Raw genomic sequence first — 13,919 nt, forward strand, 5'->3', positions numbered from 1 at the left:
AACTAGTCAAAGCATATCATTTTTTTTTTATAAGTTTGTGTTGAAAAACTTAGTCAAATTTAGTAAAACTAAGGGAGAAAACATATTTTGAAAATATGAGTTTTACATATCTTGAAGTTATTTATCACTCTTAAATATATAAGTTATTCAAAAACTAGCGTAGAAGACTTCCACGGAAGTCTTATCGGATCAGTTAGAAACTTTAATTAACGTGAATGTTGGTAACCTCATAAATATTACTAATTAAGTTATAAATTTCATTCAGTAGCCCAAATATTCATAAATAAACATGAATTAATAAGAAAATGTTAAAAAGTCTTATAGTTTTAGAGAAAATGCAAGTTTATTAAACATTGACGCAGACGACATCCACGGAGGTCGTCTAGTAGACTTCCAGAGAAGTCGTCCATTTAGGTCGACACGGACGACTTAAATCTAAGTCTTCCAATCGACTAAAATATAAGTCGTCTGGTCAACACAAAGGTTATTTTTGTAATTGACTTTGAAATCTGTTATCTGGGGCGACTGAAAAATAAGTCGTCTACTTTTGTTTGGTTAAAAAAAAACTCCAAAAAGCTAGACGACTTATATTTCAGTCGTCATAGGTTAGTTTTTCATTTGACTGGATTATTTCAGAAGTTTGACTTTTCTGGACGACTTACATTTCAGTTGTCTGGTGAAAAATTGAAATATCAATAATTTATTAAAACTCGACGACTTACAATTAAGTCGTCATAGGTTAGTTTTGCAATTGAAAAATAAAACTTCAATATTTAATTATATATAGACGACTTACAATTCAGTCGTCCATCCAGGATTTACGAGGTTTGACCAGAATCTCGGAATAATGTCCTGGACGACTTACATGTAAGTCGTCGGGCGGATGACTGAATTGTAAGTTGTCTGTGTATAATTAAATATTAAAGTTTTGTTTTCAATTGCAAAACTAACCTATGACGACTTAATTGTAAGTCGTCTAGTTTTAATAAAATATTGATATTTCAATTTTCACCAGACGACTGAAATGTAAGTCGTCCAGGAAAGTCAAACTTTTGAAATAATCCAGTCAAATGCAAAACTAACCTATGACGACTGAAATGTAAGTCGTCTAGGTTCTTTGGAGATTTTTTTGTAACCAGACAAAGTCAGACGACTTAACTTTTAGTCGTCGCATAAAACATATTTTAAAGTTAATTACAAAAATAATTTCTGCGTTGACTAGACGACTTCCAGGTAAGTTGTCTACAGCCAGACGACTTCCCAGGAAAGTCGTCTGGACGAACAGATCTGAAAAAAAACTCGATTTCATACCTTAAATTGGTGAGATAACTTCTTTAGCACACATAAGGCTTCTCCAAGCACACAAAATCTCAAACGAAAGTGACCCACCCAGAATCGTTAACTTCTATGACTCTGTGAACCATAAAAAAAATGTAGAATCAAAATCTTGGGTTTTTTTAGCTTAATGTGGAGAGAAAGTGAGATATGTTGTGTTTAGCTCAGAAGGATAGAAAAAGAATAAGGGTAAATCGATTTTGGGAGCATTAAGAGCTTCAAATTGGTTGTTCATGGTGGTTGGGGTGTTGATGACAATGACAATCTTGTAATTACTTGAAGATGATGAGGGTGAGAGAGTAAAAATGTCATTTTCGGAAAAAAAAAAATTTGATGGCATTTTCGTGAATTATGTGAACTTGTGGGGTGAATAGGGTAAAATCAATTTTCAAAAAAAAAAAAGGTTAGTTTTGTGTTTAACTTTGAGTTGTAGGTCAATTTTGGAAAAAGCCCTTGAATGGAACTCCAAGTGAAAATGTATCTACTAATGGTTGAATTCAAAAATCAGAAGGGGGATACAGTATATCTTGGCATGAATGTTAGGGGAAGTGACATGTATTGTAAGTTAATTAATTTAAGGATGTGGTACATGGGACCGATTGTGATTGATAGAGAGGGTTGATGTAATGGCATATCGGTTGAGAAGATGTCTGATTTTACAATGGATTTTGTGTGTCGGTAATGCAAAAGGTTGCTAGAGGACATGAGTTGATTCTAAAAACGGTCGGCATATGTGTGTAAATGTGTGTCAGTAGTCAACGGACATTTTGAACCTGAAGACCAGATGGTAACGGATCCACAACGAAATTTGGGAACCATAATCACAAATGAAAATAGTCACCCCAAAATGTTATTAAAAATCATAGAATATCATGTTGAATTCGGAATGATAATTTAATTAGTGAGGGGAGGATCATGATATCTTAGGTCCAACTTTATGGAATAGATTTTTTTGCCCATAGGCCGATAAGGTAAATACTAGGGTTTTTTCCTTCTTTTCCCTTTACACGGAGGTGTTGCCTTCTCTTTTTTCTCATCAGAGAAATTTGTAGATAAGCTCTTCTGGATCTCGAGCCACCAGCTGGCGCCGCCCCGCTCTGACGACCGCCATCGTTGCCTCGTCCGTAAACCGCTCACGCCACCAATGTCAACCGCTCACGCCGCCTCGTTTAACCTCTTTCACTCGTCTTCATCCCAGACTCAACCAGTGGCAGATCCGAACGTGAATCCTTTTTGGCTGCCTTCTTATTCTATATTTGGATGTATCGTGGAGTAAGGCAAAAGTGAGGACCTGTTGTAGACTTTCTGTTTTTCTTTTGTAATGATTTGGTGTGTTAGTACATCGTTAACGTTAAACTATATCTTATTGTTGAATTATGTTGTTGTGATAATATGCTCTAGATATAGTTGTTGATTTGTGTTAATGTGATGAAGCACATATATTGTGATAGGTTGTCAAAAGGTAAACCGGTTTTGTGATATTGAGGAATGTGATAATGAGATATTGAAGAATGTGACATCGTGTGGTCGTGGATGATGATGTGGTGTCGGGTTTGGGCATGTTAAGTTTATGTCATACCATGCATGAGCATAAATGACTATGGTGACTGTGGGGTGGACAGTATCAGATGAGCCAAGGGGCCACGACGCATGTGGGTGCATGATGGAAAACATTGGTTGAGACACCAAGCCACAAACGGGTAGGTATAGAAGTATAGATTGATTGATTCTTCGTAGGATGATATTAGATTATGATTATTTTGCTGCTGTGTTGCTTGGTTTGAGAAGAACTGTGAGTTCCTTGAACATGTCCTCATCTAGTAATTCAATTTACCCACTGCTCATTTTTTCCGGTACGATCTAGGAGTTACGGGAGTTGTCTAAGATTCTGGTTTGATTTTTGTTTGGATTTTGTTTTGAAATAAGATAGTTTTGAATGATTTTTACACTAAAATTATTAGAATGTTGGGTTTTGGAATGACTATATATAGTTGAGGTTGCTGTGTTGATCAAGGGGATGATGGGTCGTACAAATATTATTTTATTAATCACTCTCAGCCTAAAACATAAGCTTAAATCCAACATAGTTAAATAAGTACTTTTTCAGTGATGGAAAGCTTCACCATACGAGACTTGAAGCTTCAACACTTTCTTCTTTGCCGAGGCAGAAGAATTGCAAACTTTTGGGAGAGGAGCCTTTCCTTGGTACGCTTTGCAGATTTGGGCCACAAAATCTTCATAATTCTGCATCCCAGAAACCAAAACAAGCAATATATATGTAACTGATTATTAAACAATCCAAATAAATGAATTCCGTTTTTCTTAAGGAAAATAAGTGTTATACTTCATAGAGTGGCTTGCCGTTCACTGTGACCCATGGGACGTATTCTTTCTTCGGCATCAAATTCAAAGTCTGCTTTGCATAACCAAGTATAAGCTGAATTGAAATAAAGCATAGGGTTATATGACAATTATACGTACAAATACAATATATGTGTATATTATTAAGATTGTTTTATGCATACGTACTTTTTTAGAGAAATCACTGGAGTAACAATCTCTTATGGCTTTCTCACCACCATATGTTTTAAAACATGATGATTCCCAGTTTTTCGTGTCCTTTTCAACGCACCTTATGAACCAGTAGTGCATTTTCTGTGATCCAAAAATCATCCCATTTCAAATTCAGATATCATTTGCGTTGTATATATTTTGAAGACAGTAGATATTATAGAAGTAATATTTTTATTTGTTATTACCGGATTGGGCCAAGTTTTTATGGCGCAAGCTCCAATGGCGTTTAGTTTACATTCCTCTTCACCATGCTTCACAAAATTTTATTATAAATTAAAACAGCATAGAATAAGCATACAAGTGATTAAACCGATATATAGATAGGAGGGGATTAAGTGTTTTTTTATTAACAGAGATTGATTAGTGTATAAACAAGAAAGAACAGAACGTATATATTTTTTTAAAAGAATAATCCTGAAGAATATTCATCCATTTTGTCAAAAAAAAGAAGAAGAATATCGTTCATCGATGGTCTTCTTAAACATTTATATTGGGAAAAAAATGGTCAACTAAACTGAAAGAATCTCCTTTTGACAAAAAAGGTTGAAAAGAACCTGGCAAGTGACAGTTAGGTTATCAGAGACTTTTCCGTTACCGAATGGAACGAGCTTGAGATCGGTGATCCTGTGGAGATCGGACTCAAAGAGTTTCACCAGATCATCGTTTATGAATTTCTGACTGTATGGACAAAGTGATTCGTAGTAAAGATTGAGTTTCACTTTCTGGGGTTTTCCAGCTACAAGATTGTTTGAGAATACGAACAGGAGAAGGAAAGCTAAGAACACAAGCTTGTTTGAAGAAGGAGAAGCCATTGTTAAAAGTATTCTTTCTAGAGTTTGAATTGAGTGTGGTTTATGACGAATGCTTTGTGTATGCATTTATAGATGAGATCTCTTTATAGATAGCTTTATTTTAACGTTGGTTAATTGGTTTTTAATACATTGGTAACATTTTCCACGCGGAGTTTCCCTTATTATTGTTTTTTTGTTTGACCTTGTGACTGTGTCCACATGTTTAAGAGCCAGAGTGAGTACCTTTAATAGTTAGTTTATAAAATTACTCACTAGCATTAGTTAGTGAATATTTAGATTCTACGTATATTTATAAGTTACATGATAACCGCACGCATGAGTAAGTTTTTTATACTAAGATTTTGGTCGTTTTAACATTTTGCAACAATGCAATCTTCATCAATTGTAAAATGACGAATACAAATATTGGCATCTTAAATGTATAATCGTTGTTTAAAAATTAACGTATTACAACTCATTTTAATTATTTTTAAGACTTCATATGCACAAAAAGAAATTAAGTTTTGTTGCTGACACAAATCACCAAAACCATCGATTATAAAATAACAAAAGAAGGCTAGGTTTTTTTTTCTCGATTTGTTTACTATTAACTCTCGATTTCATTTTCTACCACTATAAAATTGTGTTTTCGTTTTCGTTTCTATTTCACTGATATGATCAGTTTTGTTTCTTTTTAACTTCTTCTTTTGTGAATTCGGTAAATTACATAATTGTCAATTTAAAAAGATGGACATGTGTAAAAATTTGTTCCACTCCATATACATATCTAAGAATCAAATTTTTGAAGAAAATCACCGGCAAACTCTTTTCACATGTTAGTGTTCAAATCTAATATATCAAACTGTTACAAAATATAAGTACAGACTCGAAATATAATTGTCTCTATAATATATATTCACAAGTTCGGTAGCAGAGTTGGTAAAGTTCAATGACTGAAATTCTCCCCCATCAATGGAGAATTCGTCTCCAAATTCGGCTCCTGAACCGACTGTCCAATACTGTTCTGGAAAAACTCTGGATAATCAATCCTCATCGGAGTCTCGGCCTCCCAGGTTTCTTCCTGGATCCCGTCTCTCTCCCAACGAACTTTAACTAAACTGGTCATCATCCCCTGAACGGCTTTCACTTGCCGATCTAAAATATCAACTGGCTGACAAGGTGCATACAAATTTTTCTCAAGATCATTGGGTGGCTGCTGCAAAATGAGCTCTGGCTCTCTCACAACTTTCCTCAAGACTGACACATGGAACAAATCGTGAAAATCTGACAACTCTGCTGATAACCGCAATCTGTAAGCCACTTCTCCAATCCGCTCCACAATAGGGTATGGTCCCATATATCTCGGTTTAAGCTTCTTAAGCTTCCGAGTCTTAGATCCTCCTTGGAATATCCTCATTTTCAGGTATACTAAGTGTCCTATCTAAAAGTCCAAGTCTTTACGGCGCTTATCTGCATAGCTCTTCTGCCGGTCATGGGCTTCCTTAAGCCGAGTCTTGAGCATCTCTACGTGCTCTACTGTCTCCTGAACCATTGCTGGTTCTAAGTCTCGCCACTCTCCCACTTCTGTCCAACAAAGTGGTGTACGACAAGGCCTACCATAAAGCGCCTCATACGGTGCCATCTCAATACTCGAGTAATAGTTGTTGTTGTAAGAAACTCTGCTAGAGGTAAATACTTTCCCCAGCTTCCTTCCCAATCAAGGACGCAAGCCTTAAGCATATCCTCTAATGTCTGAATAGTCCTCTCTGACTGTCCATCTGTCTGCGGATGATAAGCTGTACTCATATGAACATTTGTCCCAGGCGCCTTCTGAAATGCTCTCCAAAATGTAAAAGTGAACTTGGTATCCCGATCTGATACAATACTGACAGGAACTCCGTGCAACCTCACAATGTCTATAAGGTAAATCTGCGCCAACTGATCAGCTCCATCTGTTTTCTTGATTGCTATAAAATGAGCAGATTTGATAAGTATATCCACTATCCATGTCCCATTTCCACTCTGGCAACGGGAGGTTCTACAATAACCCGCTAGGCACCTGATGCTCATCCTTAACCATCTGACATGTCTGACACTGCGATACAAATGTAGCCACATTTTTCTTCATAGCAGGCCAGTGGTAGTAGCGCTTCAAATCTCTGTACATCTTGGTATTTTCTGGGTGGATCGGAAAATGTGAATTATGTGCTTGTTGTAAAATCTCCTTCCTTAACAGCTTATCATCTGGCACACAGACTCGGTTCCGGTACATGTACATCCCGCTCAAAGCTGTATGATATCCAATACTCTCGATCTCAATCTCCTTAACCAAAGTATAATCAATATCCTGAGCTCTGCGCATCCTCCATAATAAATATGCATGCTCCAATGCTTCAAGACCGGCAGTCTCTCCCTTTGCGGTAACTGCACACAATCTGAGACTAGCCAGTGTCCCAGTTAGCTCCTGAACCTCCTTAGTTCCTGAAACATCGTTCATGCGTCTACTCAAGGCATCTGCCACCTGATTGGCCTTACCTGGATGATACATAATATCCAAGTTGTAGTCTGCTAACAACTCCATCCATCTGCGCTGTCTCAGATTTAGGTCCGCCTGAGTAAATATGTACTTCAGACTCTGGTGGTCTGTGAGGATCTGAACTTTCTCTCCATACAAATATGACCTCCAAATCTTTAGCGCAAAAACAACTGCTGCTAACTCCAAATCATGAGTAGGGTAGTTGACCTCATGACGCCTCAACTGACGTGATGCATAAGAAATAACATGACCCTCCTGCATCAATACACAACCCAAACCAGTACCTGACGCATTTGTATAAACCTCATAAGGTACCCCCGAGGTAGTACCAACACTAGCGCATTTGTCAACTTTCGTTTCAGCTCAGTAAAACTCTCCATACAAGCATCCGTCCAATCAAACTTGGTGTCTTTGCCTGTTAACCGTGTCATCGGTTTCGCGATACTGGCAAAATCTTTCACAAACTTTCTGTAGTATCCTGCTAAACCCAGAAAGCTACGAATCTTGGTGGCGGTCTTAGGTGAAGGCCACTCTGATATTGCAGTAATCTTCTCCGGATCTACTGCAACTCCAGCCTCTGAGATCACGTAATCCAGAAACCCAATCTTCCTCTGCCAGAAGCTACACTTACTCAGCTTAGCAAACAACTGATGATCCCTGAGCTTATCCAACACAATCCGCAGATGCTCTGCATGCTCCTCTCTGCTCTGAGAATAGATCAAGATATCGTCGATGAAAACAATTACACACTTATCCAAGTGCTCGCGAAAGACATCATTCATAAGCTTTATCAACGCTGCAGGTGTATTCGTCAACCCAAATGGCATCACCACAAACTCATACGTGTACGGAAAGCCGTCTTCCGCACATCCTCATCAGCTATCGCAATCTGGTGGTAACCCGATGCCAAGTCAATTTTTGAAAACCATGAAGCTCCCTGCAACTGATCCAATAACTCATCGATACGGGGAAGAGGATACTTATTCTTGATGGTCACCTTATTCAAACCTCTGTAGTCGATACAAAGTCTAAAACTCCCATCTTTCTTCTTAACAAACAATACCGGCGCTCCCCACGGTGAAGTACTAGGTCTGATGAAACCCTTACTCAATAATTCCTCCAACTGCATCTTAAGTTCAGCCATCTCTGCTGGTGCTAAACGGTATGGAGCCCGTGAAACCGGTGTCATTCCTGGTTCCAACTCAATATTGAGAACATCTCCTCTGGCTGGTGGTAGCCCCTTTAAGGCTTCAAATACATCCTGAAATTCTGCAGCCACTGGAATAACTTGTTACTCAGGATGTCCATCATCCTTAACCATCGAAATAGTCGCCAGAAATCCTTCTGCTCCTCTCTCTAATAAGTCCTCAGCATGCAACATGGAAATAACAGAAATTCCCTGGTAAGCCTGGAGACACTGGAATGTGATCTTCCCATCTCCTCTAGCAATATTAACTTTCGCTTGCATGCAATCTATCACCACTCGATGCCGTGACAGCCAATCCATCCCAAGTATGACATCGTAGTAATCCATCTTCATCTCTGCTAGGTCTCCTATGAAGTCGGCTCCTCCCAGTAGGACTGGTACATCTCGGTGAACGCCAGTGGTTCCCAATCTCTCAGTACCGACTGTTAGAATCTGCTTAAAATTCGGCTCAAAGACATCTCGAAAAGGCCAAGACTTAGCCAAACGCGAACTCACGAAGCTGTGAGAAGCTCATGTGTCGAATAGAGTGTGAGCTACCTCACCTCCAACATAAACTGATCCTACACACAAATTGTTTTTCTAACTACACATGATATCCATCAAAACACAATTACTCAAAAACAGACGAGTATGATAAAAATACATACCGGTTATCGGCTCAGCTCCATTGGCCTCTCCTAGAGCATAAACACGCGGAGTGATGGCTTGACGCTTGGCCCCAGGCCCTTTAGTCGGGCAAAACCTGGAGATATGGCCAAACTGGCCTTAAGTGAAGCAAGCTCCTGGTGCGTATGCTGCAGTTGGTGCTGCCTGCGCTCCCTGTGCTACTGGTGCTGCCTGTGCTGCTGGTGCTGCTGGTGCTACTCCCCGTGCACCAAATGGCCTACTCCGACAATTCCTACTTTTATGTCCCATCTTCCCACAGTTGAAGCACGTGATGCACTCCCCAAAATGATGGCGACGACACTTGTCGCAACTAGGTTCTCCCAACTGTTCCCATGTTCTCTTTTTTTTGGCTCTGAAGTCCTTCCAGTCTTAGGTGGAGCCTTAGAGTACTTTTGCTCCTCTGCAATACATGCCTCCTGCACAACAGCCTTCTCTACCATATCCTCCAAACTGGTGTAAGTAACAATACTACACCTACCGCGGAGATCGACTCGCATACCATCTAAGAACCTCCTGATCAAATCCTCTGCATCAAAATTATTACCAGCAAACAAGCGGAGCTGGGAAAACTCTCGCTCGTACTCCCTGACACTCCTAGTACCCTGCCTCAGATGCTCAAAAGCATTCCTCTTCTGATGCAACACTTCTCTGGGAAAGTACTTCTTGTCGAATGCAATGAGGAAATCTTCATATGTCACGTCGCCATCACGCATTGATCGCACTCCATCCCACCATACTAATGCATCTCCACGCAGATACAACTCTGCGATATTAAGACAAAGGCGAAACAGACAATTGATTGTCTGCAGACACGAAGCCAGCCTATGCTTCCACTTATAGGCCGCTCCAGGGTCTACTGTTCCCTCAAAAGTCTCCAAATCCACAGTTTTCATCTGTCTCATTACCCGCATAAGCGTCTCATAAACCTCAGGAACCTACCCTGGAAGAACGGGTGGCACAACCTCTGAAACTTGCCCTGGTAGAACGCGTTGGGCTGGTGGTGGAACCTGGAAAATCTCTGGAACATGCTAGATAGGGGGTTGCTGCTGTCCCTGAACCTGAACTGGTGGAACCGGCTGAATAGGGGGCTGCTGATGCCCCTGAGCCTGAACTGGCGGAACCTGCTGACCCCGCTGAGCTGCAGCCATCTGCCTAACCACTTCCTGTTCAGCTACTCTAGCAGCTTCCTGGACAGCTTGCTGAACTGCCTCCTGTGCGGCCTGTCTGGCAGCATCCTGCACCATCTGCCTACGGGCATCCTGATCAATCGGTGGAACTGGTGGCGGCACATTCTCATCTCCACCCTCTCGAGGAGCACTAGCGGCCTGAGTGAGAACAACTCTCTTACGCAGCGGCATCTGAAAGAAATAGGAATTCAATTATCTTCTGCAGAAACCAAACACTAACGATTCAAGACATAATGCCAAGCAAAAAGGTGATATTTACTTTTATTTTTAAAATCCCCATATTCCCATAAATATTTTAAAAATCGTCTAAAACCGATTAAAAACCGAGTCCCCACAAATCGTCATCCCAGGTCAGAGCCGGGACGGAATCCCGCTCTGATACCAAATTGTAACACCCGTATTTTCCAAAATAACTTAAATAAATAAAAAGTCTGAAATCTCCATTTATTACTTCCCAAAAGTCAACTCCAAGCCATAAATCCAATAAATAGCCATAAATCCAACTAACATAATAAATGTCAAAAATATCGGTAAAAGCATAAAACCGCAAGTCTGGAAAAGAAATTAAATAAAACTCTCAAAGCACCAATCCGATAGCAATCACTCCTGCTCGTCAGTCTCACCTAAAAGGGGAAGGAATAGGACGGGTGGGTAACAGGGGAGTTACTCCGTGAGGTATGGGATGCTAAACACAAAAACCACAGACTTGAGTAAATATAACTTCCACTATGGAAGTTTAGCTCTAACATGAATACACACGATGCCTAGCGCATCACACAAACACAAACAATGCGATGATAGATAGCATAAAGCTAGTCCATACACCCCGCCTCTCCTAATATGGATATATAATACGTAGCGTCGCTAGTACAGTATGTCTCTGTACCCCCGCCCTCTCAAGTAGCGTCCATGGTACAAACGTCTCTGCACCACACGCCCGCACAAGTAGCATCGCAAGTCCAGACGTCTCTGAACCCCTGCCCGCACAACCAAAGTAGCGTCGCTAGCCCAGACATCTCTGAGCCCCCGTCCGCGCACATAGTCCCTACTAATAACTATGTATACATACATATATATATATCGCATCTCTTAAGATCACACAATCCAATCAAAGGTTGAATCCTCTAGACCCCTAGTTCCAGTTTTACAATGAATATACTAACTAACAATCAAGACTCAATTCAAACAGACGGATCATGATTCGAAATCTAAACTACGATAGAGATAATTCTACACTGGTACATGATTTACGGAATAGACCCTCACCTTAGCAATGCATAAAAATGATAGCTATGAACTTCAGCTGCTCAAACAAACTCCAAATCTGAAATCAGGGTGAAAAATCGAGTCAGAACGCCCTCCAAACGGTCCAAAACGGATAACCGGCGATCTGGTCAAAAAGTCAACCCGCCGGTCAAAGGTCAACCCAGTCTACTCTGACCCAAGCGGGTCAACCCTTGACCAAATTGAAATCGAATTGAACCATCGGTTTTCCTTAACCGGATTCGATTTCAATTGGACGAGATTAAAATTGATTTCAACTCGGTTTAATCCAAACCAAACCAATTCCCAATAACCGATTGGTTTAATCAATAATAAAATCAATTGACTAACCGAACCGGCTTGACTGGTCAACGGCTTGACTCGCTGAGTCAACTCGGCCGAGTCACCGCGTTACCGGCGAGTCGCCGTAAACCGTTCGTCGGCGGCGGCCAATGACGGTGGTGACTTACCAAAAAATCACCAGCAGCGGCGGAGACGCGACGGCGATGCAGCGGCGGCTTCTCGGTGGCAAACGGACGGTTGCCGGCTGCGGTGGCTCCGGCGAACGTCCGGCGGAGATGGCGTACGTGAGATTCACGCGGGAATCTTCCTCCTGCGCATGTGGGCGCGTCGCGGCGGATCTCCGGCTGATTTACTCCTGTTCCAGACTCGTCTCAACGTCACGAACACTCTGGTAGCCTTGAAATCGCGAGAAACCCAATGGTTAGAGAGATATCGACGGTTTACTAAACGGCCAACACTTAACCAATCGGAAAAGGCGGTTTGCGGATTACCTAGGGAGTGAGACGGCGGCGGTGTGACGGATCTGATCTCAGTCGACGATGGCTGAGACAGTTCACCAATATCTCTCTCTAACGGCTCTAAATCTGCAGGGATTCGACGCCTTAAACTTTTTCTGAATAAAATAATAGGCTAGCTCTATTTAAATAGGAACTCACCTAGGGTTTTCTGTAAATTGATTAGACCTTGTTGGGCTTGTGGAATTGGGTCGTTACAAATTGTTTGAGAATACGAACAGGAGAAGGAAAGCTAAGAACACAAGCTTGTTTGAAGAAGAAGAAGAAGCCATTGTTAAAAGTATTTGTAATGACCCAAATTCTAACCCAAAGAATTCAGGTCGAAGCCCAAATCTATTTCCAGAGGCCCATGGTATTTTCCTATAAAAACCCACATTTATCCACTTTAGTTTCTCACAAACTCTATACAAAAAAAAGAAGAAGAGCTAGAGAGAGAGTGAGCTAAGAGAAGAAGTGTGATCATTTTACAGAGAGTGGGTCGCCGGAGCTCGTGCCGGAGCAACCGTGTGCCGTGATCACGTTCAGCTCGATACCACCGATCGTCCCCCTAGGTAACCACCACAAAACTGCCATGCATTTAGTTCAGTTTCGGCCGTTTTAGTAAATCAACCATATCGCCCTAACTGTTGCGAATTTCGTGTATGCAAGACCACCATCGTGTTCCTTTCGTCGAGACGAAGCCGTAGACACCAACCACGCCGTAATCGGATCCCGGACGAAGCCGCTAAAGCCTCCCAAAGTTTTGCATTCGCGCATGCGTGAAACAGACGCGCCGCCGTCTCCGGCCGCTGTTCGCCGAAGCCGCCGTACTCGGCCGCCGTCCGGCCGCCGCGGGGAAGCTGCCGTCGTATTGCCGTCGCACCTCCGCCGTCGGCGGTGACTTTCCCGGTAAGCCACTGCCCTCCGCCGTCGCCGCCGATGACCGGCGCCGGTGGCTCGCCAACCCGGCTGAGTCGACCCGGTGAGTCAACTCGGTGACTCGGTCAACCGGTTGGTTTGACCGGTTTAATTTGATTTCGGTTCGGTTAGGGTAAACCAGTCGGTTAAGTCAAATTGATTTCTGGTCAAGGGTTGACCGGATTGACCTTTGACCAGCGAGTGGACTTTTCCATAAACCTTGACCAGACCCGTTTTAATCCGTTTGAAAGGCGTTTTGACTCGATTTCTCGGCCTGGTTTCAGATTTGGAGTCTATTTGAGCATCTGAAGTTCATAGATACCACTTCTTCTTGTTGCTAAGGTGAGGGCTTCTCCGTTTAAATCCCTTGCTAGTTTAGTACTACTATTATGGAAAGTTTAGTTTCAAAACATGATCTGTCTCTGTGAATCGAGTCTGTTTGAGAGTCTTGCTTGTTCATTATTGATATTGATTGTTAAACCGGAAATAGGATAATAGAAGATTCAACGGTTGATTAAAATGATTGATGTTAAGAACTGTTAAATATATATATGTATATATGCTAGTCCATGTGTTGAGGTTGTGGGGGTGCAGAGGTGATTGCACTAGGCCGCATGTTTGAGAGATCGCGGGGTACGGAGATAT

General features: G+C 41.4%; 2 protein-coding genes across 2 annotated transcripts; both read right to left on the reverse strand.

Annotated features, from left to right (window-relative positions):
- Positions 1–2,644: 2,644 nt before the first annotated feature.
- LOC103863660 (gamma-interferon-responsive lysosomal thiol protein-like) lies at positions 2,645–4,847 on the reverse strand. Its single transcript, XM_009141407.3, has 5 exons — positions 4,464–4,847; positions 4,095–4,160; positions 3,865–3,990; positions 3,680–3,772; positions 2,645–3,579 (listed from the first exon to the last, which is right to left on the reverse strand). The coding sequence occupies exons 1-5, from the start codon at positions 4,785–4,787 to the stop codon at positions 3,439–3,441; spliced, it is 750 nt and encodes a 249-aa protein (XP_009139655.2). The 5' UTR covers positions 4,788–4,847; the 3' UTR covers positions 2,645–3,438.
- A 799-nt stretch (positions 4,848–5,646) lies between these two features.
- Positions 5,647–6,117, reverse strand: LOC117133322. Its single transcript, XM_033289305.1, has one exon. The coding sequence runs from the start codon at positions 6,115–6,117 to the stop codon at positions 5,647–5,649; it is 471 nt and encodes a 156-aa protein (XP_033145196.1).
- Positions 6,118–13,919: the final 7,802 nt, after the last annotated feature.

The sequence above is a fragment of the Brassica rapa genome, chromosome A04, assembly GCF_000309985.2.
Source record: "Brassica rapa cultivar Chiifu-401-42 chromosome A04, CAAS_Brap_v3.01, whole genome shotgun sequence".
NCBI classification, from domain to species: domain Eukaryota; kingdom Viridiplantae; phylum Streptophyta; class Magnoliopsida; order Brassicales; family Brassicaceae; genus Brassica; species Brassica rapa.